The sequence below is a fragment of the Hippocampus guttulatus genome, chromosome 8 (genome assembly GCF_054856545.1).
Source record: "Hippocampus guttulatus isolate MCC_2025c chromosome 8, RoL_Hgut_1.0, whole genome shotgun sequence".
NCBI classification, from domain to species: Eukaryota; Metazoa; Chordata; class Actinopteri; order Syngnathiformes; family Syngnathidae; genus Hippocampus; species Hippocampus guttulatus.
In genome coordinates this window covers 15253581-15277647 of record NC_141268.1, presented here as the reverse complement: position 1 = coordinate 15277647, position 24067 = coordinate 15253581, and the positions used below count along the sequence as shown (strand labels likewise).

Below are 24067 nucleotides of genomic sequence, written 5' to 3'. Positions count from 1 at the left end.
GTGTGCACATTTTCAGCATGACGTCTCTGATCCACTGGTGAAAGGACACTTTGATCCTCTCCTCTTTCATTTATAACTGCTTCAGACAACAAAATCTATGCAGAAAAGTGGTGAAGATTGCACGACTGTCTGTGTCCTGTGTGTTGTGTTGTGTTATTTTTGTTATTTTGACTTCAAAATGGCGCCGCGAGAGTGGCTGCCTTTCCAGCAGCTCCTATATTTTGTTGTTCTACTTCTTCCTTTGATAACTTTGCTGCTGTGAATTGGGAATTTCTCCATTGCGAGACTAATAAAGGTTTTCTTATCGTTTCTTATCTTAACATTAGTTACACTAATGAAACGCATGTCTTCATTAGTGCTGTAGGTGAGCTGGAGTCTAACCCTGGACTAAAGTCAAGGTACTCCTTGGACCGGTCGCCAGTCAATCACCAGGTCACATATTGACAAACACTCCTTCGCTCTAAAATTCACACCTGTGTACAATTTAGAACCCTCACGGTCATAAACATGGGAAAGGCAACTGCTCTGTTATCATTATGTTAGCTTAATGTTGGGCTATTTTTCTTTATTTAAAAACATATAGCTCAAAAGACATTATTAGAAGTACCAAGAACTAATCTGAGGCTCAGAGGGGATCGAGCCTTTTCTGTTGCTGGTCCCTCTCTCTGGAATGACCTCCCACTGAACATTCGGCAAGCCTCCTCGCTGCGCATCTTCAAAACCCTCCTCAAAACTCACTTGTATTCTTTGGCATTCAACTCAGCATGACTTAGATTTGTTCGGGGTTTTACTGTTTGGTGCTTTCTACCGTCTTTATTACCGATTTGTCTTACGGTTTATTGTGCATGTTAAATTGCTCCATGTACAGCACTTTGTATGCAGCGATGGCTGTTTGAAAGTGCTCTATAAATACAGTTGACTTGACTTGACTTGACAAAAAACTGTGTAGGTTTTTGGTGGAGCTGCAACAGAATATTGACATTTAAGTTACAATTTAAACCTGTTTAGCACATTAACCAGATAAAAATAAAATCACACTAGCCAACCTCTGTATTCATTTAACAATACGTTTGTATGGCTTTGTGTCCTTCTGAAAATTAACCTTTATTTTTAATTTTTTTTGCCGATTCATTTTCTCCCCAATATTTACCTTCCAGTTGTTTGTCCCTCTGTTGTTGCTAACCCCCCCAACCCACTGCCCCACCACCTTCCTGGAGTGTGGTGGTCTTTCATGTAGCGGCACACAATGATGGTCCTAAATAGAGCCTCTTCAAAGGCAACATTGAAAAATATTATCACAGGGGTTTGTCTCAAAAGCAGTTCTTGAGATGAAAGTTCTTATAGTGTCACTGTTTATGTTGACTGTTCAACATCCTGGGATGTTTAAAAAAAAAAAAGATGAAAAAAAATCTAATTGCTTTCAGGATGTTAAAAGACACCACTCACATCTGGGTGACACTTTACAAGAGTAAGAAAGACGCATATGGTTCCATTTAACAAGAACACAGGGGACTTTTTTTTTCAGGCCTTCTGCCATGACAAACCTGAGGTCACCTAGTAAAATTAAAGTGGTCGTAGGGAGGATGAAGAGAGAGAGAATAAAAAAAGAAGATTCTGAAAGCACATTGAGGAGGGGGAGGCGAGGATGGCTCGGCTTCCTGTGTTCTGTTGAGAAATTCCATGCGTGGTGACATGTTATATCTTTTGCCTTGAATGATCCACCAGGCCACCGGGAAAGAGCAAAGCAGCCTTTGGAAAGAACTGAAGAATGTGGAAGAAAACATCTCTCAGAGGCTTATTTTGTTCTATAAATTAGACTGACTGGGCTCTTTTTTTTTTAAAGTGCCTTCTCATTCGAGTGGAGAAGGACTCCAGCATTCCATTTTCAAGTCAAACCAGCCTCACATTGAAAACAAAGTCTCTTTATGGATATAAAAAAAGCACACTAAGTAACAAGTGGCCCATTTTTTGACCTTCCAGCATCCCCTCGAAGCTTGACAATCGAATCTGTCCAATTTGATAACGATACGAGCATGCCGATGATGGCAGCCGTGGTTTGAACTTTGGCATATCCTCCACAGGTGATGAAGACGTATCACATGTACCACACGGAGAGCATCAACGCTGAGAGCAAACTGAAGGACGCAGAGAAACAGGAGGAGAAGCAGTTCAGCAAGTCGGGGGATCTCAACGTGAACCTCCTGCGGCATGAAGACCGCCAGTCCCGACGCAGCTCAGTTAGGAAGATCGAGAAGATGAAAGAGAAGGTGGGTATTTATTGGAGATCTTAATCCTGTCATGGATCCAGAACACGGTTAATATAGTTAATTAACTAAAACTACACTTGGGAAAACATTTACCTTCATGAAATAAAATAAAAAGGACAAAAATGAAAACCAACTGAAACTACACCTTATGTTTGTAGAACCAACAACAACTAACTATAATAATAGTGAAAATGTCTTTCGGGTTTTTTTTTTGTCTTCGTCAATCAAAATTATACTTCAGCTGTTGGTCTTCATTTTAAATATATTTATTGTAATGCTGTACGTCCTTGCAAACGAAAGAAGAACTGGGAGGTGTAGTTCACTTTATTAAAGAATACTTAGTGACCTTTTTTTCTCCCACCTTGCACTCGACAAGTACTGCACATATTTTTTGCATATTAAAACTAATAAAAACGAATTTAAAATAAAGCATTTTTGAAAAAACAACAACCCCAAAACAATTAAAGAATAACAAACCTGCCCTAAAAACTAATTAACATGAACGGAATTTAAAAAAAATACAAAAGTCAAAATGAAATAAAAACAAAGGGGGATAAATTCAAGTCACAAATATCGCAGGACGGTTGATTATTTAAGTGCTTGTGTGGTCGAATTAAAGAAAGGGGTGGGGCTTATATGGAGCGTAGGTGATATGCGCGCCGCTGCTTTTTGAGGCATTTGATTGTTCCTCTGAATGCATGTGTACACAGGAAATCAAAACGGGCAAACCAACAGAGATTACATCATAACGTCCTTGGCAGAGGTAACAAAAAATATATATAGGACAGCCACAAACAGCGGCAAACTCGGTTCGTGCAGTCAAAAATTCTCTGAGGAGACTGCGGAACTCCAGGCTAAAAGGCGAGCCCAGTTCGCATTCGACTGCTGCAGAGCAAGATGACTTTCAACAGTTTTCGCTCAGGAGCTTTCTCTGGAATTTCCTCATGCAAATGAAATTCCCTTCATATCAGGTGCAGGAAATCAAAAGGCTCAGAGGATGACAGTGGTTCTGATTTATATGGGAATGGCGCTTGCTTGGGAATTGAGCACTTTTTATAACGCCGTGCAGCAGTGAACGTTCCTCCCCACTCGTCCCGCTTTTCAAAGCAATTGATGGTGTCTCTGCCTCACACTTTGAGGCGGAAATAGCCTAACTACTTACGTGGTACCGCTGAAATTTGCATCCCGCAGGCTTTAGGCGTCATAGAGCAAAAAAGTGCACATGGTCTGAGAGGAAGCTATTCTGTTAAGTCAGTACAAGAAAAAGGAATTTAACAGTTCCATGCAACTACATTTTGCTAGTTAAAAAAAATGTCAGGTGCAGTCACCGGCCATTTGATTAGGTATACCGCCCAATCAACCTATCCTATTTCCACGTGTCCTCATCTCCGGTTGCGGATGACTTGGAGCTTATCCCGGCTGAATTTGCAGAAGCAGGCTACACCCCGCGCTGGTCACCAGCCAATCGCAGCCATTCACGCTTGCAATTTAGAGTCTTCAATTAGCCTTAAATGCACATATAAAATTGGAAAGGAAGCTCGATGACTTGGAGAAAACCTATGCAAGCACAGGGAGAATATGTCACTCCCACACGGGAAGGCCATTCAGTACTGTATAAAATGTAATATTGTGGTTGTACCTCCATCACGATCGGATTGTTCTCCATATTTCCTCATATTGTTCCCCCAGTCATGCATCTTGATATTGTAACCGATATTTGTCGAGGCATAAATTGTGCTACAGCTCTCATTAGATGCATTACGCCCGCTGAGCGCACCGGCTGATGAAGTCTCAGCCTTTTTTGTCAGCATTGTGCAGTCACCAGAGTGCTGAGAAACACACTCATGACTAAACACAAGCCTGCCCGCCCCGCTTAACACATGACTAATGTGGATGCAGCTTCCCTGGAGTGTTTTCCAAATTTGTCGCTACCATCTCTGCCTCTTGGAGGGTCCCAGGGCTACAGCCGCCTCAGTACACACACACACACACACACATCTGTTTGATTTAACCACTGATGTGTTTTTCCTCTTTAGAGGCAAGCCAAGTACTCAGAGAATAAGCTGAAGTGCACCAAAGCTCGCAACGACTATTTGTTGAACCTGGCAGCAACAAACGCGGTGGTGGCCAAATATTACATCCACGATGTCGCCGATATGATCGACGTAAGTATGCAACACGTGGTTGTTTACGTGGTTCGACTGCAGTTTGTCGCGCACTCACAAGCTTGACGGCCACATTGCATTCGTTTCCTTGATTCACAATTGGTGTTCAACACCAAGTTTTAAGTCATACACTTGAATAAAGCCTCGTGAAGAATGAAAATGAATGCATTTACTCGACATCATTGGACTATGCATAATCCGCTGCAGCCTTACCTAATTTTAGTCCACCAAATGTCAACACGGTCGAGGGTATCGACACGCTATCTTAACCAGCCGCCGTAGACTGATTCCATTGGATTTCCTTTACTTTGTGCGGTTGGAATCAGTGGATGTGACTAATCTTCTTCTCTCTGAATGTTGTAGTCGCAGTGTCATATTGAGGATGTGCATCGATCTATTTTTCTGTACCGCTGTTCTCGTTAGGGTTGCACCCCGGACTGGTCGCCAGTCAATTGCACTGCACATACTTAATGTATCAGTGCTTCTCAACCTTTATACAGTGGATTTCTTTTTAATCAATACACACAGTATATTTGTTTTTGAAGGGGTGGAGGGTTGTTAAATCTAAATGACATATTCGATTTTTTTTTTCTCTCAATGCATTTGAATGGGCGTCAGTTATTTTTGCTATTTGTGGGCCGTTTACGTCATGTTTTGTATTCGATCATTAACTCATTCACTCCCAAAGACGTTTTTAAACGTCTTTTCAGACTTGGCCCAGAATTGGCTGGTACTGAATGAGTTAAGTATAATATCACATGTCGTCTGGGAGAAAGATGATTATTTTCTCGACACCAATGAAAAAATATCTGTCAAGGGGGCTGTTCCAAATTTGAAAGATTCGCCACCCCGTTCATTGCAAACGATTCTTCTCTTATTTCTTTGTGATTTAATGTTCTGACTGGTGTTTCCCCGAGGCCACCATATGGCACTACATCAGGAGCGGTTTGGAGTCAGACACCATGTCATTAAATTCGTCTGCATGCAGTGATGCGTAACAGGAAATGTATTTCATATCGCTCTTTTGCTGTTTATGATAGATAAATGTTAACCGGTTGTATAGAAATACTGATTTGTGGCTATTCCAGTCTCTTGGTCTTGTTCTGCTCGGTTGGATCAATTGTCTGGACACTGAATGGCATAACAAATCCTTTCTGAGCTGCGTGGAATTGGGATTGTAAAGACGTCTAGTTTGACTGCCACTTGCAGGGCAGAGGAAGAAAAGGGTTTGACTTCTCAGCACACATCAAAAGCCAACGTTTGCCCAGCAAGAAGTCCGCTCTGTTACTCTGCATCGGCATCAGTAATGATTCCTTAATAGTGTGTTTACTCTCCATGTTGCTCTGGTGTGTCAGTATGAGCTTGTATAGGGAACACCGCTCAGCATGATAAAGCTCTGTAATTATCTCTGGTGACCTACTGTAGGCTAACTCCAATCAGGATGTGAGCTCTTGTTTTGGAAGATCAACTTTGAACATGATGTTCTGACATCATTTCAGAAATGATAACCACTGTTTTGTTTTTTTCCCTGAAAATGTGTCTGACATTTCTTCACAGTGCTGCGACCTGGGATACCACGCTAGCTTGGCCCGGACCTTTCGGACCTACTTGTCGGCAGAGTACAACCTGGAGACATCTCGCCACGAGGGACTCGATGTCATTGAGAACGCGGTGGACAATTTGGACTCTCGCAGCGACAAGCACAAGCTCATGGATATGCATAACCAGGTGTTCTGCCCTCCAATGCGCTTCGAGTACCTGCCGCACATGGGAGACGAGGTGAGATGATCACCGTGACATTTTTATTTGGTTTGCCGCGAGATTTTTGTAATATGTCTTGACTCAATTACTCCTTACAAAAATAAATGCTCAACTGGTGCAGCGCCGTGCTGTGATGACATCTAATTGGAGAGATGGTGGCGAAGTGATTTCAAAATGACAACAGAAACAGATTTGGGCAAAGTTGTTCAGTGAAAACAGCAGAGGAAAGAAAAAAGTGAGTCAATGCGAGACGCAATAATTAATGTGACGTCTCAGTAGCCTGAGCTGTGGGACACTCGACATTAGACAAATGACGTACCGTGAAGTGGTAAATAAAATGATGGAGGGGGATCGGCACCACTTGTTGCAAGTGATTGAAAAATTATTTTTGCATTGTTAAAATATGTCACTTGCATTCCATTCCCCCCTAGTTGTTATAAGCCGCAAATAAATATTGCAGAGCTGACTCCCACTTTCTGTGCAAACCGGTGGGAAAATGCACCAGGCTACTTCCTGTTTGGTTGATTGACAACCAGTGCTAAATATGGGCACGCTTGCGCCATACTGCCATCCATCCTGTATTTTCCTGCACCCAACCCCGCGGTGAGTGCAGCAAAAACCCGGGTTGCGTATAAGCGCCTTAAATCGAAAGTAATTTGGGGGATCATGATGCTTAAAATAGGAAGCCGATGTAATGAAGACATACGGTAAAGATACCTCATAAATGAATGAGAATGGATACTGTAGGTTGGTGACTAGCCTTACTAACGCGTCTTCTTCCTCTTCTTAGGTGTGCCAGGTGAGCGCCCAGCAACCCGTCCAGACGGAGCTCTTGATGCGCTACCACCAACTACAGTCTCGCTTGGCTACACTGAAGATTGAGAATGAGGAGGTGAGGATTTACGGGGGCTTTGTGTGCGTCCGCCAGCTCCCCACCGATGGAGAAAGGTCTGGCGGCTGTTCCCTGGAGCCACGGCGCAGGGCCACATCACCATCTGTCCTCATTGCAATTACTCTACGCTGACCCCCACCCACCCCCGCCATTGTGGCGGCTGAGAATTTATTCAGTGCCTTGTCACTGTGCCAGTGTTGTTTTCTTTATGAAAGTATGTCATGTTGATGAAGAGAGAGCGTTCTCATCAAAGAGCGGCAGACACAAAGGTGCAAATGGAGGTGATAATAAGTCGTGTTCCTGTGCCAATTGCTGCTGCCTCTCCTCCCCCGCCGCGTCTTCCGTTATCTGCAATAATGGATGGGCCGTGCCATTACTCGAAATGAGCTTTATCAATCTATGCCCCGTTCAAAAATACGGATGCATTTGCACTCATCCGTTTTAGCCGTTCCCTCCTTTATTCAGACGTGACTTGCTTTTCATTTCCCTGCAATGCAAATGATATTTTATCTCACCTTAGAATATAAGGTCACTTATTATTCCGTCAGTGCTTTTTTTTTTTATTCCTCCTCAAATGCTAAATAGGCGCTGCTTGAATTGACATCTGCTTTCCTGTTCAACGCTCCCTTTTCGGTGCAGGTGAGAAAGACCTTGGACGCTACCATGCAAACTCTGCAAGACATGCTGACGGTGGAGGATTTTGACGTGTCCGACGCATTCCAGCATAGCCGCTCCACTGAATCCATCAAGTCCCTGGCCTCCGAGTCCTACATGAGCAAGATGAATGTAGCAAAAAGGAGAGCCAACCAACAGGAGACTGAAATGTTCTACCTCTCGGTGAGTTCGTCTAATTCCTGTATTAACAGCAGATTTCAATTAGACACCAAAGAGAATTTAAATGATCCTGGTTGCTTATCGAATAATTTCCGTGGGCTGGATTAGAGACGCCGCTCACTCGTTGTCATCTTAATGTTTCTCTTTAGAAATTCAAGGAGTACCTGAATGGCAGCAACCTCATCATTAAGCTGCAGGCCAAGCATGACTTACTCAAGCAGACCCTTGGCGAAGGTAAGAATCCTCACCTTGCATCGCCCTCTTGTAAACGTGACCCTCACTAGCCCCGTAATCGCTGCCTTCGGGGTTAGAGCAGATGCAGGTCTTATCTAATAATGGACTGCAGGGAATTAGATTTGAAAAAGAGAATGAAAGCAGCAGGAAAGAACACGTAACCGATGTGTTTAGCCATATTGAAGTCACTTTATTTGATAAAAACTGTTGTGGCGTACTCTTCCATTCTATTTACGTTTATTTTGGTTTGGGTTTCGATTCCTTTTCTGCCATATGGAGGGAGACAGTTGACCAGTCAATGGACTATATTGTAGCTAGCTGCAACCTTAGGTGCTATACCAGAGTGGTTGTTACCCCAAGGATGAGTGCCCAAAAGCAGTACATTGTAGATTGATTGTTTTCGTACTGAAATAGGTACCGCTTTGAGCTAAAGTGAACTTTCGTGATTGCTGAAAGTCCCTTTTTCTTGCCGGTTAAGCCCACAAAGGGTTTTTAAAGAGAGAGAAAGAGATTGGTTCTTTTTGCCCCTCCTCCTCCCATGGGTGCCCTGCTCACCTCAGCCGTGAACATTTTACGCCTAATCAATCAGAAGGTCCATCTTCATCTCTGCAGCTGCTCCTGCATCAAGATCTTTCCTAATAGACCGACACATGAGACAGCTGGGGATACATTTACTTATTCTGTCCTTCTGGCTTTTGAGCTATACTGCAAACAACCATCCCTCAGATTATACAGCAGTTCTCATCCATCTTTAGGCAGATTTGCGTTTGTTTACCTCTGTGACGGAACAGCAGAGAGCACATGAACATGGCATATGGCGTCTCCAGGTACCGCCCGTGTTTAATTATTCAGGTGCTCAATTAGGACTGTGCTGTGCTCATTAGTCTGCCGCTTCTTGTCCAAACTATCGCATCTGTGGGGCAGTGTGCATGCATGTCACGGGCCACGAGACGAAACTGCGTGCCGCGGGGTGTCGAATAATAACATCATGTCATGCACTCATACTAGCTGGTACCTAAAAAGTCCGCATAATTTTTTTGTACGGTTTGCGCTCTCACTGGAGCCTTTTTTTTGGGTCACTTTAATGAGGTCCCATACAAAATTTGCCTTTGCAAAATAATAGCATTCAGTTGTGATTCATGCCGTCAGAGAGGTGCTAAATGACATGCATTGTGCATGCTTAGAGTGGTGCATTGAGTTACAAGCGACTGGACATTTGACTTTTTGGAGTTGCGAGTAAAAATTTGAGATCGGAGCACCATATGGTGCCTGTGAACTCGATTCACTTCACAACAAGCGGTCATTTGTCAGAATGTGAACAATTGTTCAAAAAAGAGGCTTTGAGCTCTTTCACGCCCACTCCCTGGTGAAATTTGCTGTCAATCAAAACATCAAACAAAGAGAATATAAAGCAGATCCGAGCTGGTTAAATAAGCTAAACAAGCTAACTTGCTCTGCCCAATGTCATGGGCAGCAGCTTGGAGCTGCAAGTGTGGAACTTCTCCTCTAAGAAACTAATCATTGCCTCTGGGCTGGCAAGTTGAGCTATCACTAAAATGCAACATGCAACACACTGAGCAACAAAAGAGAATATGAGAAGTTGGAGGAGCTAATGCTAATCACGAAGCTAGTGTGTGTCACAAAAGACCAAAATAAGTGCTGAGGTCTACAGAGCACTTTGCACAGAGGTTTGGCTAGAACTGCGTTAGAGCAGAGAGCAACCAGCGATGAACAGTAAATCAGTATTATTATTAATAAGTATCTCGAGTCCAAAAAAAAAGACAGCTACATCATTAGCACATGCTCAAAAAACAGAAATGAATCGGTGAAGGTTCATGTCAGCCATGACGAGAAGCTAATGAAAAAGGTCCAAAATATTTTTAAATATTCACATAAGCAATTTTATTTGCGTTTATTTGCACTGTGTTGTACTGAGTTTTGATATCAACACAATAGTATGGTCTCTTTTTGATAAAGCTTTGCTAAGGGACTACCGTTACAGTATGTTGTCTATTTGTTAAATTGAATACATTACGCAAAACAAAAAAAGCAGACATGTAAATGCAAAACGGAATGAAAAGAAGCAGAAATAAGAATAAATATGATACGTTCTGACCCTTTTAACATAAATTATTTCCCTTGCGCATTTACAGCCCCATTCAGAAATACTGTCCCTCCATTATGATTTTTATACCGGGTTTTACACTCTTTTAGTTCAAAAACGTTTCTTTTATGTGCACCATTACACCGAACTACATGTGTACTGTATATGCGTATGATGACATGTTGTAGGTCTTGTTTAAATGCAACCATTTTTAGAACCCTGAAAGAGGACTGCCTCCCTCACTGTCCTTGCATCATGAGAGTAATGGCATGTAGCGTTTTGATGCTATGAGTTTTTTTTTTTTTCATGTTTGTAAATGTCAGTGGACATAGTGAATATTCAAGCTCCGTGGATTGAATTGATAACCGGGCGATAATCAAAAATATAATATTCCATCAGATTGTGTAGGTGAATTGTGGGCGTATGCATCATTTTAAGGACTCATCTGAGGTTTGAAGTGTCTCAATCTGCGGTTGGTCAACCAGGCATAGACGCGATAATAATCAGTCAGTGTAATGATGTCTGGGAAACTCTCTGTTTGGCCCCATATGTCACAATGATGCATAGAGAAGTGGCTTAGCTCTTGCTGTGATTATCCATTGTGGCTCGTAAAGAGAAAATGTTGAAGTGCTTTGGCGCCATTGTTGCTTTTGTTGTGCGCGGACGCCCTTCTATCTGACACACGCTCGGTTCAAGAGAGCCCACCAGGTTGGAGGTGCAAATCAATTGTGGTCTTTTGTGTCTTTTTTTTTTTTCTTGCGTGGCGTTTTAATAAGGGCCGGAATACAACATTTATAGGTTTGTTAGAGCAGAGTCTTATTGTGATCTTGTAAGTGATGCGTTTTTGCGAGAGAGACACACGTGGCATCAAATATAAGGTTTTGTCTGATCTTCGCACGACAACACAAGGCTCAGTGAAGCAGCACAGTCATTGTTCATGTCACCGCTGGTGGACTCCCCCCCCCCCCCCTCTTCCCATATCCTCCAGGTCCCCTGAGGCGTTATCGTCTATTGCTCAATAGCATTGTCCAACCGATGGCGCTTTTGGTGCTTCATTTGTCCTTCCCAGGCTGGTCTGTTTAATCTATTCACTTCCAGCACTAATATAAAACATTTCCCTTTCTGTGTGTCTTTTCCTCAGGGGAAAGAGCTGAATGTGGAACCACAAGGTAAGTTCAGATTAGTTTTCAAAGCATCTGTTTATTTCATCCATCCCAGAGATTTAGAGTATTCAGTGCTGCTGCCAGAGTGAAAAAAAAAACGAAATTTGTATTTTGATTTTTTTTTATAGTCTTATAAAGTTTTCTATAATCAAGTGACACATTATTAGGTACACCTGCACAATCAAAGTCGAAAAAGTTCTGCTTAACAGTACATTTATTATTGTGATTTGCTGTAGTGTACAGCTACACCGCATCATCCTGTGAGGTGTTTTTAATATTTTTCTCCTCGTGTGATTCAATATGGTTCAATTTTCTACCGGAATATTAGTGTTGCACACCCACATCTGAAACATTAAACATCTCCATAACGTTCATCTTGTCTCCTATTTAGAATCGGTTTTAGAACTTGTTTCTTCAGGCAAATGATGTTGTTTTCTTTTGATACAGAGAGAGAAACTCTTTGACCTCGCTGACACTTTCGGCTGTCACTCCAGCCTTCGTCAGAGCTGTCATCACTTTCTGATGTGACTGGTCTAAAAAAAACAAAACAGCTGAGGCTCAGTAAACCTTCAAAATAAAGTTCTTCAACCCACCTGAGTGCGAAGCGTTGATGAGCGAACTATATAATTTAACATTATTCAATTAGTCACCTTGCATAATTTTTGACATGTTATATTGTGCAGTTGTACCTAATATGAATTTTATATGATATCTCATTCAGAATATTTTGAACAAGGTTGTGTCAAAATAAATGACCCCCCCCCCCCCCCCCCCACACACACAGCAAAGCTTATATTTAGGTCACATTTTTATTTATATAATAAAACAATAAGGAAATGCCTTTTTTTGTGTTCGTGAGTTTTAGTGGAATTCCTTAAATGTTATTGGTTTGATCAGTAATCTCTGTTTTTGCAAAATCACCAATTCTGTTGAATAGTCAATTCTTGCCTCATTTAAACTGTACACACACACACACACACACACACACACACACACAGACAAACAGTTGAAATTGAATGAGAATTTAAGTACCCGGTAAATGGTTTTTGTTTTCTTCTCAAACGTGAACACCACTGGAACTGCATTTTTCATCCCAGAATTGAAATATTCCGGATTATTTTGAGCTTTCTAAATATTATGGCGGTGATATTCCTTTTGTCCTTCGTTTCCTAGGCCCCCCACCCTTCCCCCTAAACCTCAGAAAATGCGGAAGCCTAGACCGCGCTCCGTCTATAACCATAAGCTGTTTAACGGCAATTTGGAGACCTTCGTCAAGGTACCCCCATGTGGTTTGTAGCGTATGCCTGAGCAGTCCCTGTGGTTCCTAAACGGGGGAGGTGGCTCCAGCCTCTCATCTTCCTGCTCTTCCTCATTTTGGCCTTTTGTTCCCCACCCTTGCCGCGGCCCTTCGTCATGACGTAACCTTTGCTTAACCTCCAATCCTCTTCCTCCCTTCTGGGGCGCTGCCGGTGCAGGCGGAACGGCAGTCGGTTGTCTCTTTATTCACACATAATTTACTGTCTCTGACTCACAAATCCAGCCACTTATTTGGGTGAAAGGGAGACATCTTGATTTGTCCCTCACTGCACGTGTGGCTCCCCCCTGTTGTTTCACTCCTTGTGCTTCGCCTCTTTTAACCTCGCGAGGAGTTCGTTCCTCATGTTGCTTGTCTAACTATTTGCTTCTTTGCCCCCTCCTTTCTCTGCTATATCCTACTGTGCTATGCTGCCTTTTTCCTAGAGGGAGAAGGAATGCCCGTGCTCGCATCCAGGTACCTCTCTGAGAATATGCACTCGCTGGCCACCTCATTAGATGCACCTCCATTGGGCTGCAACATTTTAGCCAAACAGAGCAAAGATCATGTTCATATTTGTCAAAGATGTGTTAATTATGTGTTTGTTGGACATGTCCTTCATAATGCAGACAGATGTTTGACAAAAGTAAAAATAAAATGAGATGTTGCTGTTAGTTACATAGAATAACGGTTTTGATAACTCAAAACGTAGCTTCACCAACATTATCAACTGACTAACAAAAAAATGCTAATTTTAACTAACGATAACCGCAAAAAATGTACCTGACTTGCATATGTTGGAGGATTTTTTTTTCAATTGGGCTGAGATTTTTAAATGCCAGTAGGTTGTATTTTTTTTAGGCTGTACCGAGACAACTGGCCATGGATGGGGAATATTTTGCTTTGTTGTTCATCCTTCCTAGTTAATGTCCCTCCAACTTTGTCTCCACTGCTGCCTGTGTATATTTAAGCCTCAGGGCTCAGCCATGGTTTAACTTTCTTTATACCTTCTTTGCATTGTTTCAACAAGTACAGAAATCTGAAAAAAATAAGTACAGCAAGTATTTGGACTTTGTTGCTTTCCACCACTACAGACAGACAATCGATATGTACATATGTACATGTACAGATAACAGATCAATACATACTGTAGTGCATAGGAAGTGATTTCAGTACTGCAACATTGTAGGAATTTCTAATGTTGTGGCCAATGAGAATATCAAATCTAATTTCCTAATTGGAATTCCCAACCTGCTGCCGCTTCAGATGGCTTAGATGGAGCAACCAACTGCTTTTTTTTTTCTTTTCAAGTATGACTATATTAAAAATCGAGTACAATCTATTTTCCTCTTATTTCAGGATTCAGGCCAACCAATTCCACTTGTGGTGGAGAGCTGTGTCAGATACATCAACCTCTACGGTAAGGCTCACATTAGGCTGTGTCTCCCAAGGCGAAAAAAAAACCCCAACTGGCATGAAATACAAACCTTAGCCTCTGAAGTGTGTTTGTGAACTATTGCATGAAGCTTTGCAAATAGCTGCGGGCGCACAAACTTGACCTGCTCCCCGGGGATTTGACAAGCTTGCAACAAGGGGAAAACGCGCACACACACACACACACACACACACACAAACACTGTTGTGATAGCCCCCGACCCATGCCCCACCGGTGTGAGCTCTGTTGTCAAGCAACCTTCCTCACCCGCTACGTCCCCTGCCTTCTTATAGCTCCACCCCGTCTACATTCACATCTGTCTTCAGCTCATTGCTACAGCCTGCAGGCCTATACCGAGAATCTGGACCTAATGAAACTCCAGAAAACTGATTAGTAACCCTCTAACTGGAAGCACATGTTGGCGCCTCACAGTGGGGCCCCCTCCTGGAGAAAAAAACAAACCCAGAACAAAACATCTTCCTTTATGACTAGATTACATTGCCCACTTCATGTTGTCTATCTGCAATATATTCCTTTCAGGCCTGCAGCAGCAAGGCATCTTCCGAGTGCCTGGATCGCAGGTGGAAGTGAACGATATTAAAAATTCATTTGAAAGAGGTGAGTCGCTTCTTGTCATCCTGTCACCTTTGATTCGCTTGAAAGCTAAATGGTTCTATATCCCACCGAATGTCACCGCTGAATGCTTATTTATGATTATTCATCAGGAGAAGATCCCTTAATAGACGACCACGACGAACATGATATCAATTCAGTGGCAGGAGTGTTAAAGCTGTACTTCCGAGGCCTGGAGAACTCCCTCTTCCCAAAGGAGCGTTTCCTGGACTTCATCTCAACCATCAGTGAGTCACCAAGCATTCAAAGCCGTAACGGTTGTGTACGTGCGTGCATGTCTGGATCTCTGTGATTTTGTATATGTGTGCAAACAAAACAGCCAAAACGGAAAAACATTGTTTTTTAGATTCACAGTTGATACGAAGACGAGAGTAGTCCACACACATGGAAGCAATCTGAACTCCGGTGCCCCCGGTGTAATACTTAGCAGAGAGCCAGTAGAAAGAAAGAGGAGTGATAAATGGGCATGATGGGCTGTAAGGCAGGATGGTGCATCTCTTAAAATGCAGGATAACTTAACTGCCTAACTGAAATGGAGTGTCACTCAGTATAAACAGTAATGCCAGATGGTGTTTACTGTTATGTGAGTGCAAATATATCGTTTGTATTAGTATTAAAAGTAATCAAATGTTGGATAGAAAAAAATCTAGCATGGAGCTAAAAGAGGTAATCAGCTCATTAGTCATTACCGTAAAGTGCACTAAAAATCATGTCATCTGTGGTTTTGGAACTGTAAGGTCACGTTTCAATTGGCAAACACAATATGGAAAAAAAAATCAAATACAGTGCTCTGGCATATTTGCATCAGTTACTCTGGATGTTTTCTATCCGTAGCAGGGCTCTGTCTCTAGCCCACTATAGTTGTTGGATGGATGCTACAGTGGTTTCTAACTCCTGCCAAGGTGCCCTTGATCTGATTCTTTATGTGGTGTGCGACATAAAAAAGAATAGCTACAGTAGATTGTAAGTTGAATTTCCACTGAAAAGATTAAAATGTACCGGTAATTGCATTTTCAAAAATAAATTGAAGCAGCACTGCTCTGACAGTGTCAGTTAAAATTGAGCATGACTAACTGAATGTAACGCAATCCTGTACTAAATGTCCTTTGCACGAGTAATACAAATCTCACCATTCCACCATTGTTTATTTCCATCCGTATTTCAGAGTTGGAGTCGGGAGCAGAGAGAGCGCATCACATCCAGCAGATTGTTGTGACGCTGCCTCGGACCGTCATCGTTGTCATGAGATACCTTTTTGCTTTTCTCAATCAGTGAGTTTCTTCTTCTCATTTTACAGTTTTCAAACGTTCAGTAGTAACTAACCAGTACCAAACGACAACAATTAAAACAACCTGAGTATTGGGAATAAAATTGTCTCCAATTTGCCTGACATATGTTTTGTAAATTCGTTTTCAGTTTTGTTTGTATACAAAGAATGCCTTTCTGCTTCAGTCTCTCCCAGTATAGTGATGAGAACATGATGGATCCATACAACTTGGCCATCTGCTTTGGTCCCACGCTGATGCCAATTCCCGACAGTCAGGACCCGGTGTCATGTCAGGCGCATGTGAACGAGGTCATCAAGACTATCATTATACACAATGAAGTCATCTTTCCCAGTCTACGTGAACTAGACGGCCCAGTCTATGAAAAGTGCATGACCGGCGGTGAGGAATACTGGTGAGTGAACTATTTTTAACACTGAATTTGAATTTCTCCCCAAATATATACACATTTACTTTTAGAAATACCAAATGAGTTTAGCATTGAATTTCTTTGTGTTTCACTGCAGTGACAGTCCTCACAGTGAGCCAGGAACTCTTGATGAAGCTGACAATGGAACTGAACCTCACACAAGTGATGAAGGTCAGCAACATCAGACTACGTCATCTTAGTTATCATTTAAACGACTTGAAAACAGTCACTTGCCCCACATTTGCCCATTTGTTTGAATGAACTCATTGACTGTAAGTAAGTGATGGAGGTGTTTTGCTTAATTTGCTGACCTAGAAAATTTCCTGTACTTAACTGAAGGATCTGACTGGGTTTTGGTCATCTTTGCTGAGATGGTGATGACATTACTTAAGCATTACCGACCTCTACTGGTTGGCTTAGCAAATTGCATTGATCTGTGAACATTGACGCAAAGACAAAAAACGAAATTCAGCTCGATTGGCGTCTTCATAACACTTGTTGGACGGTATTTTGTTTTATTTTTGTTGTATTTTTTTAATAAATTATTTTCAGAGGTTGAACAAATCGAGGCCATCGCTAAATTTGATTACGTGGGCCGCAGCCCAAGAGAGCTGTCATTCAAGAAGGGAGCATCTCTGCTTCTCTATCACCGGGCATCCGAAGACTGGTGGGAGGGCCGACACAACGGCCTGGATGGCCTGATCCCTCATCAATACATTGTAGTGCAAGACGTGTAAGTAACCTTTTGGATTCAGCCATTGCTGTTCCTAGTGTATTTTTTTAAAAAAATGTAATTCAGCCCGTCCTGACAACCGTGCTACAACTCTCACAGGGATGATGCCTTCTCCGACAGCCTCAGTCAGAAAGCAGATAGTGAAGCCAGCAGTGGGCCACAACTGGATGAAAAAAGCTCCACCAACAATGACGGTCCCTCACCATGTGAGCAATCACCCGATTACGGCTTTGGAGGCGTCATGGGCAGGTCAGTAAAATTAACCAAAAATCAAATTAAAATGAACTCTTCTTAAGCAGTCGTGGTTTTCCATGTGATATATGTGCGGTCCAGGGTCCGATTGCGTTCCGACGGAGCAGCGATTCCTCGCCATCGCAGCGGCACAGACACTCAGAGTCCAACCCGAGTTCCTGACACGCCTCCGCGGGCCGCTGCCTGTCCCGGCAGTCCCCACAAGATGTCCGTCAACAAGCCGCGTATGGAAAGCCCAGAAAAAAGGCGACTGGGGACCTTTGGTAGTGCAGGAAGTATAAACTATCCAGAAAGGAAGGCTTATCCTGAGGGCCATCCACTGAGGCCGATGTCAGGGGCCACTCGGCATAGCAGCCTTGGGGACAACAAGTCACTTGAAGCTGAGGCTCTGGCTGAGGTGAGACTGACATGTCAATTAGCGCCTCTGTTATTTCCTGTCGGGTTATGTTCTGCGCAATCACGTGAGAATTTGGTAATATGAGACCTCATGCACTGGTTTTATTGGCGTGACACTCCGAATCTTCACCAAGGCTGCCAATAATTCTGAAGGGCAGTGTGCAAACTGTTGTGATTCCTGCACTCTTCATCTGATTTTGGAATTAAATATCCTCAAATCAATGTGAAAGTGTGCAGGTTTAGAGCCAAAAAGACCATCATGACCATGACCCAATATGTATGGCCATGACTGTGCGGTGCACATAAGAAAAGTACATAAAATGAAAATGTTCAAAATCGACAAATTGGTCCATTTGTACCGAGACCATTACAGTGCGTAGCGTTATACCGTACGTCTGTTCTTGCCCTCAACCAGGACATCGAGAAGACCATGAACACGGCGCTCCATGAGCTTCACGAGCTGGAGCGACAGAACTCCGCCAAGCAGGCTCCCGATGTGGTCCTGGACACCCTGGAGCCCATGAAGAACCCAGTGAGCTCCGAGCCCGGCAGCCCTTTGCACACCATCATGATCCGTGGCCCAGATGCGGCCATGCGCCGGAGCAACAGTTCCACCTCGGAGATGATGACCACCTTTAAGCCGGCGCTCTCGGCGCGGCTCGCCGCTGGCGCTCAATTGCGCCCGCCGCCCATGAGACCGGTACGCCCCGTTCCCACCCAGCACCGCTCAAGCAGCTCCAGTTCTTCTGGGGTGGGCAGCCCAGCTGTAACACCCACTGATAAAATGTTTCCCAGTAACAACACGGCAGCCGGGCCCGGCATCAACGTGTCCGCCGATGGTGCTGACAAATCTGGTACCATGTAGCGAAGGTTAAATAATAGGTCTGGAAATGAGACTGCAACTCCTGATTAATTTTTTCGTTACTGATTTAATCTGTGGATCAGAAAGTAGAGCTGAGGGGTGGGCAAAATTTCCTACAGCTCAGGGAGATCACAGTCCAAAAGGCAAAATCACCTCATTAAAGATGACGAATGAACACTCTGGATCCAAAAGGAACAGAGGTAATGTTGGGTTATTTATAGACGGTGCATTGGATTGAGGATTTCAATCAGCAGGTTGAGTTAAGTCGACTCTGGTTTATAGTTACCACTATTGATGTGGTACAAAATAATAAAACATAATTTTCTTCTATCAGGGTTCGCCACAGTCACTCGCATGCCATATTTGGTAGTTTTCACTCCTGATGCCTTTCCGGCACATGTAGCTTACCCATTTTCCGTTGTTAAATGCTACTTTCAGTTGATCTACTTCAACTTCAGTCTACAAATCTGTCCAAAATGGTGACCAGCTTCAGCTCTTCAGCCCTCTCAAAACCAACCCTTGATCTAGTGTCCTGGGTCCAAATAATGGACCCATCCTTGGGTAAAAGTACCCCAATTTGCTCAAAATTCACACTCACCAGCGAGTGGGTTTGAAAAACAAGGCGGAATTTATAGTGTGATACTGTAAACGGAACAGAATTCCAGTTTCCACCATGAACTTCAGCTCGACAGATGCCATGTCTGCGCTTCATGTGGTAATGTTTATTGGGGACACATGGGGGTATCACAACGTAGGACAAAATGGACACTTTGAGGTTCAGTGTTCATTGTTGTGTTTGAGAAGATAAAACAGCTTTTTCTTTTTTTTTTTGCTGGATGCCCTTCAAGAAAAACAGTTGCAGATGAATTTCCCGTAAAACAGCATGATGCCGCTCACGTCGTTTGGCTTTCCAAACGCTCCGGGCAATGTGCGGTAAACCGATGCATTTATCTCTGTTTTCTGCCTGACTTCATTCATATCTGTCGGAAGCTCCTGTCGTGAAGGGTTGTCATGGTGACACGGGTGGGGGCGGGCTGCACAGGTGGAATGGCGTCAACCTTCGCCTTCTTTAAAACCGTTGATAACCACAGTACATGTGTGCAGACATTATGCATATGTATCAGTTTTTACCTCAAGCTCAATTTACTAAATCTGCGTCCGTAGAGTCCGATGATGGACTTCCCAGTGCTGCTTGAATGCATCATTTGGACCAGTGAGGACATCAAGGCACACTGGGGGGTTGAGGGGAAAAAAATAATTGCGACAATGTGCTTGTTAACCGGTGGAAGCATCGTGCTGTGCTGTAACAGCACACGTCAAACTGTCACAGTGTCTGTCATGTGCGCCCTGCATATGACAGACACAAGTAATGAATCTACTAATTGCTTTAGTAAATGTGTAAATACAGTTGGGGGGTTTTTTCTTTGTAAATGTTTTGAATTTGTCTCGACCTAATACTGAAAAAGGGAGATGATGGACATGAAGGGTACTTGAAAATATCTCAACCAAACAACTCAGTACAATACAAACATATTCTCTTGCTTTGTGAAATCATCTACCCCGCTGTCGTGTGTGCTGTGAATCCAGTTGCTCAGTGTACGATACTAAGTTGAATCTATTCACCCTTATATTCTTGATAAAAAAATCTCGGGGAAAAAACCTTGAATCATTTCAGAGTAGCACGGTGTGGGATTGCCGAGCACATCTGCTTAAATTAGGAGATTGGGGTTCGAACGTGGGCTCTGGCCTTCCTGTGTGGAGTTGGTATCTTCTCCCCGTGCTTGCGTAGGGATTTCTCCGTGTGCTCCGGCTTCCGTCGTCATCATATAAACATGAAAGTTAGGTTCATTGAAAACTAAGTTGTCCAGAGGTGTGAATGGCTGACAACCAGTTCAGGATGTAATCTGCTTCTTGCTCAAATTCAGCTGGCATAGGCTCCCGCTCACACGCACGAGTGAGGAGGAGTCGCACAAATAAATGGATGGATGGATGAACTGTCTCATGTTCGACTAAGCATTTTAAATTGAAAATGATCCACATACAACAGATTGCTAAAATGGAGGCCGGGCGTCACACCGTCAGTTAAGTTCAATTTATTCACAATGTCAAATTTTGAGTGCAGCAGCATTTGTTAAATCAATTGTTTTGCTCTAATTTTGTTAAGAGTGTAACGACTTTGATCTATAACAACTCGGGAGTCGGCATCCGAGTGCATGCTTTCTGTTGTAATGTCGGCATAATTGATGAAATGCTTTTATGATTGGCTGCATTAGGGCAAATTTTTCACTCAAAACATTTCAATTAGACTTCGGCTGATATTGACCAATTAATCCACTTGTAGCAAGTAGTGCACATATAAAAATGTATGATACTCAAGCATGCAAACCAGGCACTTTCTCAGTGTAAAATGTTCTTTTATTTCCTGCCATGTACTGCCAAAAAATAGGCGGCATGGTGGTTGACTGGTTAGCACGTCAAGCTCACAGTGCACAGGTGCAGAATTCGGCGCCGGCTTTCCTGTGTGGAGTTTGCATGTTCTCCCCGTTCCTGTGTGGGTTTTCTCCGGGTACTCCGGTTTCCTCCCACATTCCAAAAACATGCATGACAGGCTGATTGGGTACTCTAAATTGTCCCTAGGTGTGTTTGTGAGCACGGATGGTTGTCCGTCTATGTGTGCCCTGCAATTGGCTAGCAACCAGTTCAAGGTGCCCCCCCCCCCCACTACCCGAGGACAGCTCGAATAGGCTCCAACACGCCCGCGACCCTTGTGAGGATAAACAGATTAGAAAATGGATGGATGGATAATGTCAAAAATAGACCATCCTCAGCTTTCTGTTATTCTGGCCACCTGCTCTCTCTGCTGGTTGCTGATGGTACTGTCTCGTCATGAACCAGTGGAGACAGCAGCAGCACAGCCCATTCAGCTCAACTTGTAAAAAGATATACTTCAGTTATAATAATAATAATAATAATAATACATTTTATTTATAAGCACCTTTCAAGACACCCAAGGACACTTTACAATAACAAAATTATGTATGCCTTTGTCACACAAGACATTTGCACCAATTAAATTGTATGTACAAAATATGAGAATGTTCATAAGAGAACATGAAAAATACGATCATGTTAGACTGTTTTATTTATACAGTAATGTACAAATAGAGCTGGACATCTCGAGTGCCTTTTGTGCACCGCATTGATTTTTTTCTTTTTCTTTTTTTACTTTTGTATTACAATTTTAACACGTTGTCTATTAGTTGTCATATTTATTATGAATGTTCCTTTTGTATGATTACTCTTTATTGCTGTTTTTGCAATAATTTGTCCAGGGTCATTCTGAACTGCTTTTCTGTGCTGGGTGAGAGATAAAAAGTAAATTTAAAAACCACTATGCACCTAATCTACTGGTTGCCAAATTCAGTAGAGTCTTCTCAGAATATTTATTGCATCTTGTTGTTTTCCCTGTGACGTGTCTGTGCTGTGCCTGAGCCATAAATTCCTCTTTTCTTTCTCTTCTAGTACAAAGCAAAGGCGTTGCAGTATTGCTGGCAAACGCACAAATGAGGGATACTACTTGTAGAGCTTAAAAGGCACTTACTTCCTCTGTGTTTTTCCTCCATGGGATGTAAAAAGTCTCTCCTGAAACGGTTGCTGAGCAGGTGCGATAATAGGATTAAAAACAAGAACCACAAAAAAAAAACTAGAAAAAATACATTGCTGTAAGATAGACGACTGTGCCTGTCTTGTTGTGATGATGGAATGTGAGTTGTTGTCAATCTTCTCTTTTATTGTTCGTCTAGTGGTGTGTGTCTTGGTTAATTAGAAGCCTGTGATATACCTTACCACAAAGTGGATGTTGAAAAGATGTGCATCCAAATAAAACCATTACTGCTCAATATTTATTGTAATTATTTCAGATGCTTCGAAATACAATGTACTGTATGTTGATGAACGTTTCCACAAGAAGGTCCAATCCAAGCTATATCTAAAAATATAACTGCCAGGTCAAACGTAACCCAGCACTGGGTCCAAAGGGGACAAAATCAACAGTTTTTAAGAATGTTGCATTACATTTCTCCAAAGCTGGTATCTTTCCATCAAAAATGAAAATTGCTAAAGTTATTCCAATCTATAAAAGTGGAGAAAGACATCGGTTTACAAATTATAGACCAATATCACTACTACCACAATTTTCAAAAATATTAGAAAAACTATTTTCTCGCAGACTTGATAGCTTTATACAAAAGCATGCGCTGTTAAGTGAGAATCAATATGGCTTCAGGGAAAAACGGACCACCTCAATGGCAGTTATGGAGTTTGTGGAAGCAATAGCCACTAATATAGACAACAAAGAATTTACTGTTCGGGTTTTCCTAGATCTAAAAAAAGCTTTTGACACAATAGATCACAGTATATTATTGAAAAAACTAGAAAGATATGGCATTAGAGGTGTAGCTTATAAATGGATAAAAAGTTATTTAGAAAACAGATATCAGTACGTGCAACTCAACAATAAAAAAACGAATCAACTAAAAATCACTCACGGAGTTCCTCAGGGGTCAGTGCTTGGTCCAAAACTATTCATCTTATATATAAATGATATCTGCAAGGTCTCAAAACAATTTAAATGTGTCCTATTTGCTGATGATACAACTTTCTACTGTTCTGGAATAAATCTGAAACAGCTCCTGACAACCGTAGAAAACGAATTAAACAAATTAAAAAACTGGTTTGACAGAAATAAATTGTCACTTAACCTGAAAAAATCGAAGTTAATTGTTTTTGGCACAAGACCAATCAAACACCAAGCTAAAATTATGGTAAACTCAATTGAGATAGAAAGAGCGTATGAAACCAAGTTTCTCGGATTAGTAATAGACTCAAAACTATGTTGGAAGCCACATATCGATAACGTAAAAAGAAAAATAGCCAAAACCGTAGGGATCCTCTACAAAACCAAGGAAGTGCTAAATAAGAGATCTTTGTACACATTATACACTTCATTACTATTACCATATATGACCTACTGTGTGGAAATATGGGGAAATGCCTGCAAAACAAACACACTCCCTATTCTCAACCTACAAAAAAAAGCAATTCGAATTATTAATAGATCAAAATATACGGAACCCACAAATCCACTATTTATCAAATTAAATACGATTAAATTTTATGACCTGGTTGACTTTAAAATCGCCCAATTAATGTACAAAGCACACAATAACCTGCTCTGCCAAAACATTCAGAAGTTTTTCGAAATTCGAGAAAGCAGCTATGATTTAAGAGGTACCAACTTATTCAAAAAACTCAAAACAAGAACAAACATCAAGCAAAGAAGTGTATC

At 42.2% G+C, this 24067-nt stretch overlaps 1 protein-coding gene across 4 annotated transcripts in view; it reads left to right on the top strand.

Moving 5' to 3' along the window:
- srgap3 (SLIT-ROBO Rho GTPase activating protein 3) overlaps positions 1-22619 on the top strand; it is a 50597-nt gene extending 27978 nt beyond the window's left edge. For 2 of the 4 annotated variants that reach the window (XM_086117813.1, XM_086117812.1), the window contains 19 exons: positions 2082-2267; positions 4304-4432; positions 5990-6211; positions 6984-7085; positions 7725-7922; positions 8069-8153; positions 11399-11426; positions 12594-12696; positions 14074-14134; positions 14690-14767; positions 14875-15009; positions 15948-16053; positions 16235-16462; positions 16575-16648; positions 17030-17210; positions 17310-17459; positions 17544-17859; positions 18274-18558; positions 19885-22619. In XM_086117813.1, the coding sequence (XP_085973939.1) occupies positions 2082-2267; positions 4304-4432; positions 5990-6211; positions 6984-7085; positions 7725-7922; positions 8069-8153; positions 11399-11426; positions 12594-12696; positions 14074-14134; positions 14690-14767; positions 14875-15009; positions 15948-16053; positions 16235-16462; positions 16575-16648; positions 17030-17210; positions 17310-17459; positions 17544-17859; positions 18274-18558; positions 19885-20175 (2958 nt within the window). In that variant the 3' untranslated portion in view covers positions 20176-22619. Of the gene's footprint in view, positions 1-2081; positions 2268-4303; positions 4433-5989; positions 6212-6983; positions 7086-7724; positions 7923-8068; positions 8154-11398; positions 11427-12593; positions 12697-14073; positions 14135-14689; positions 14768-14874; positions 15010-15947; positions 16054-16234; positions 16463-16574; positions 16649-17029; positions 17211-17309; positions 17460-17543; positions 17860-18273 lie in introns of all 4 variants that reach the window. The other 2 variants (XM_086117815.1, XM_086117814.1) reach the window with 1 other exon arrangement.
- The last annotated feature ends 1448 nt before the right edge of the window (positions 22620-24067 follow it).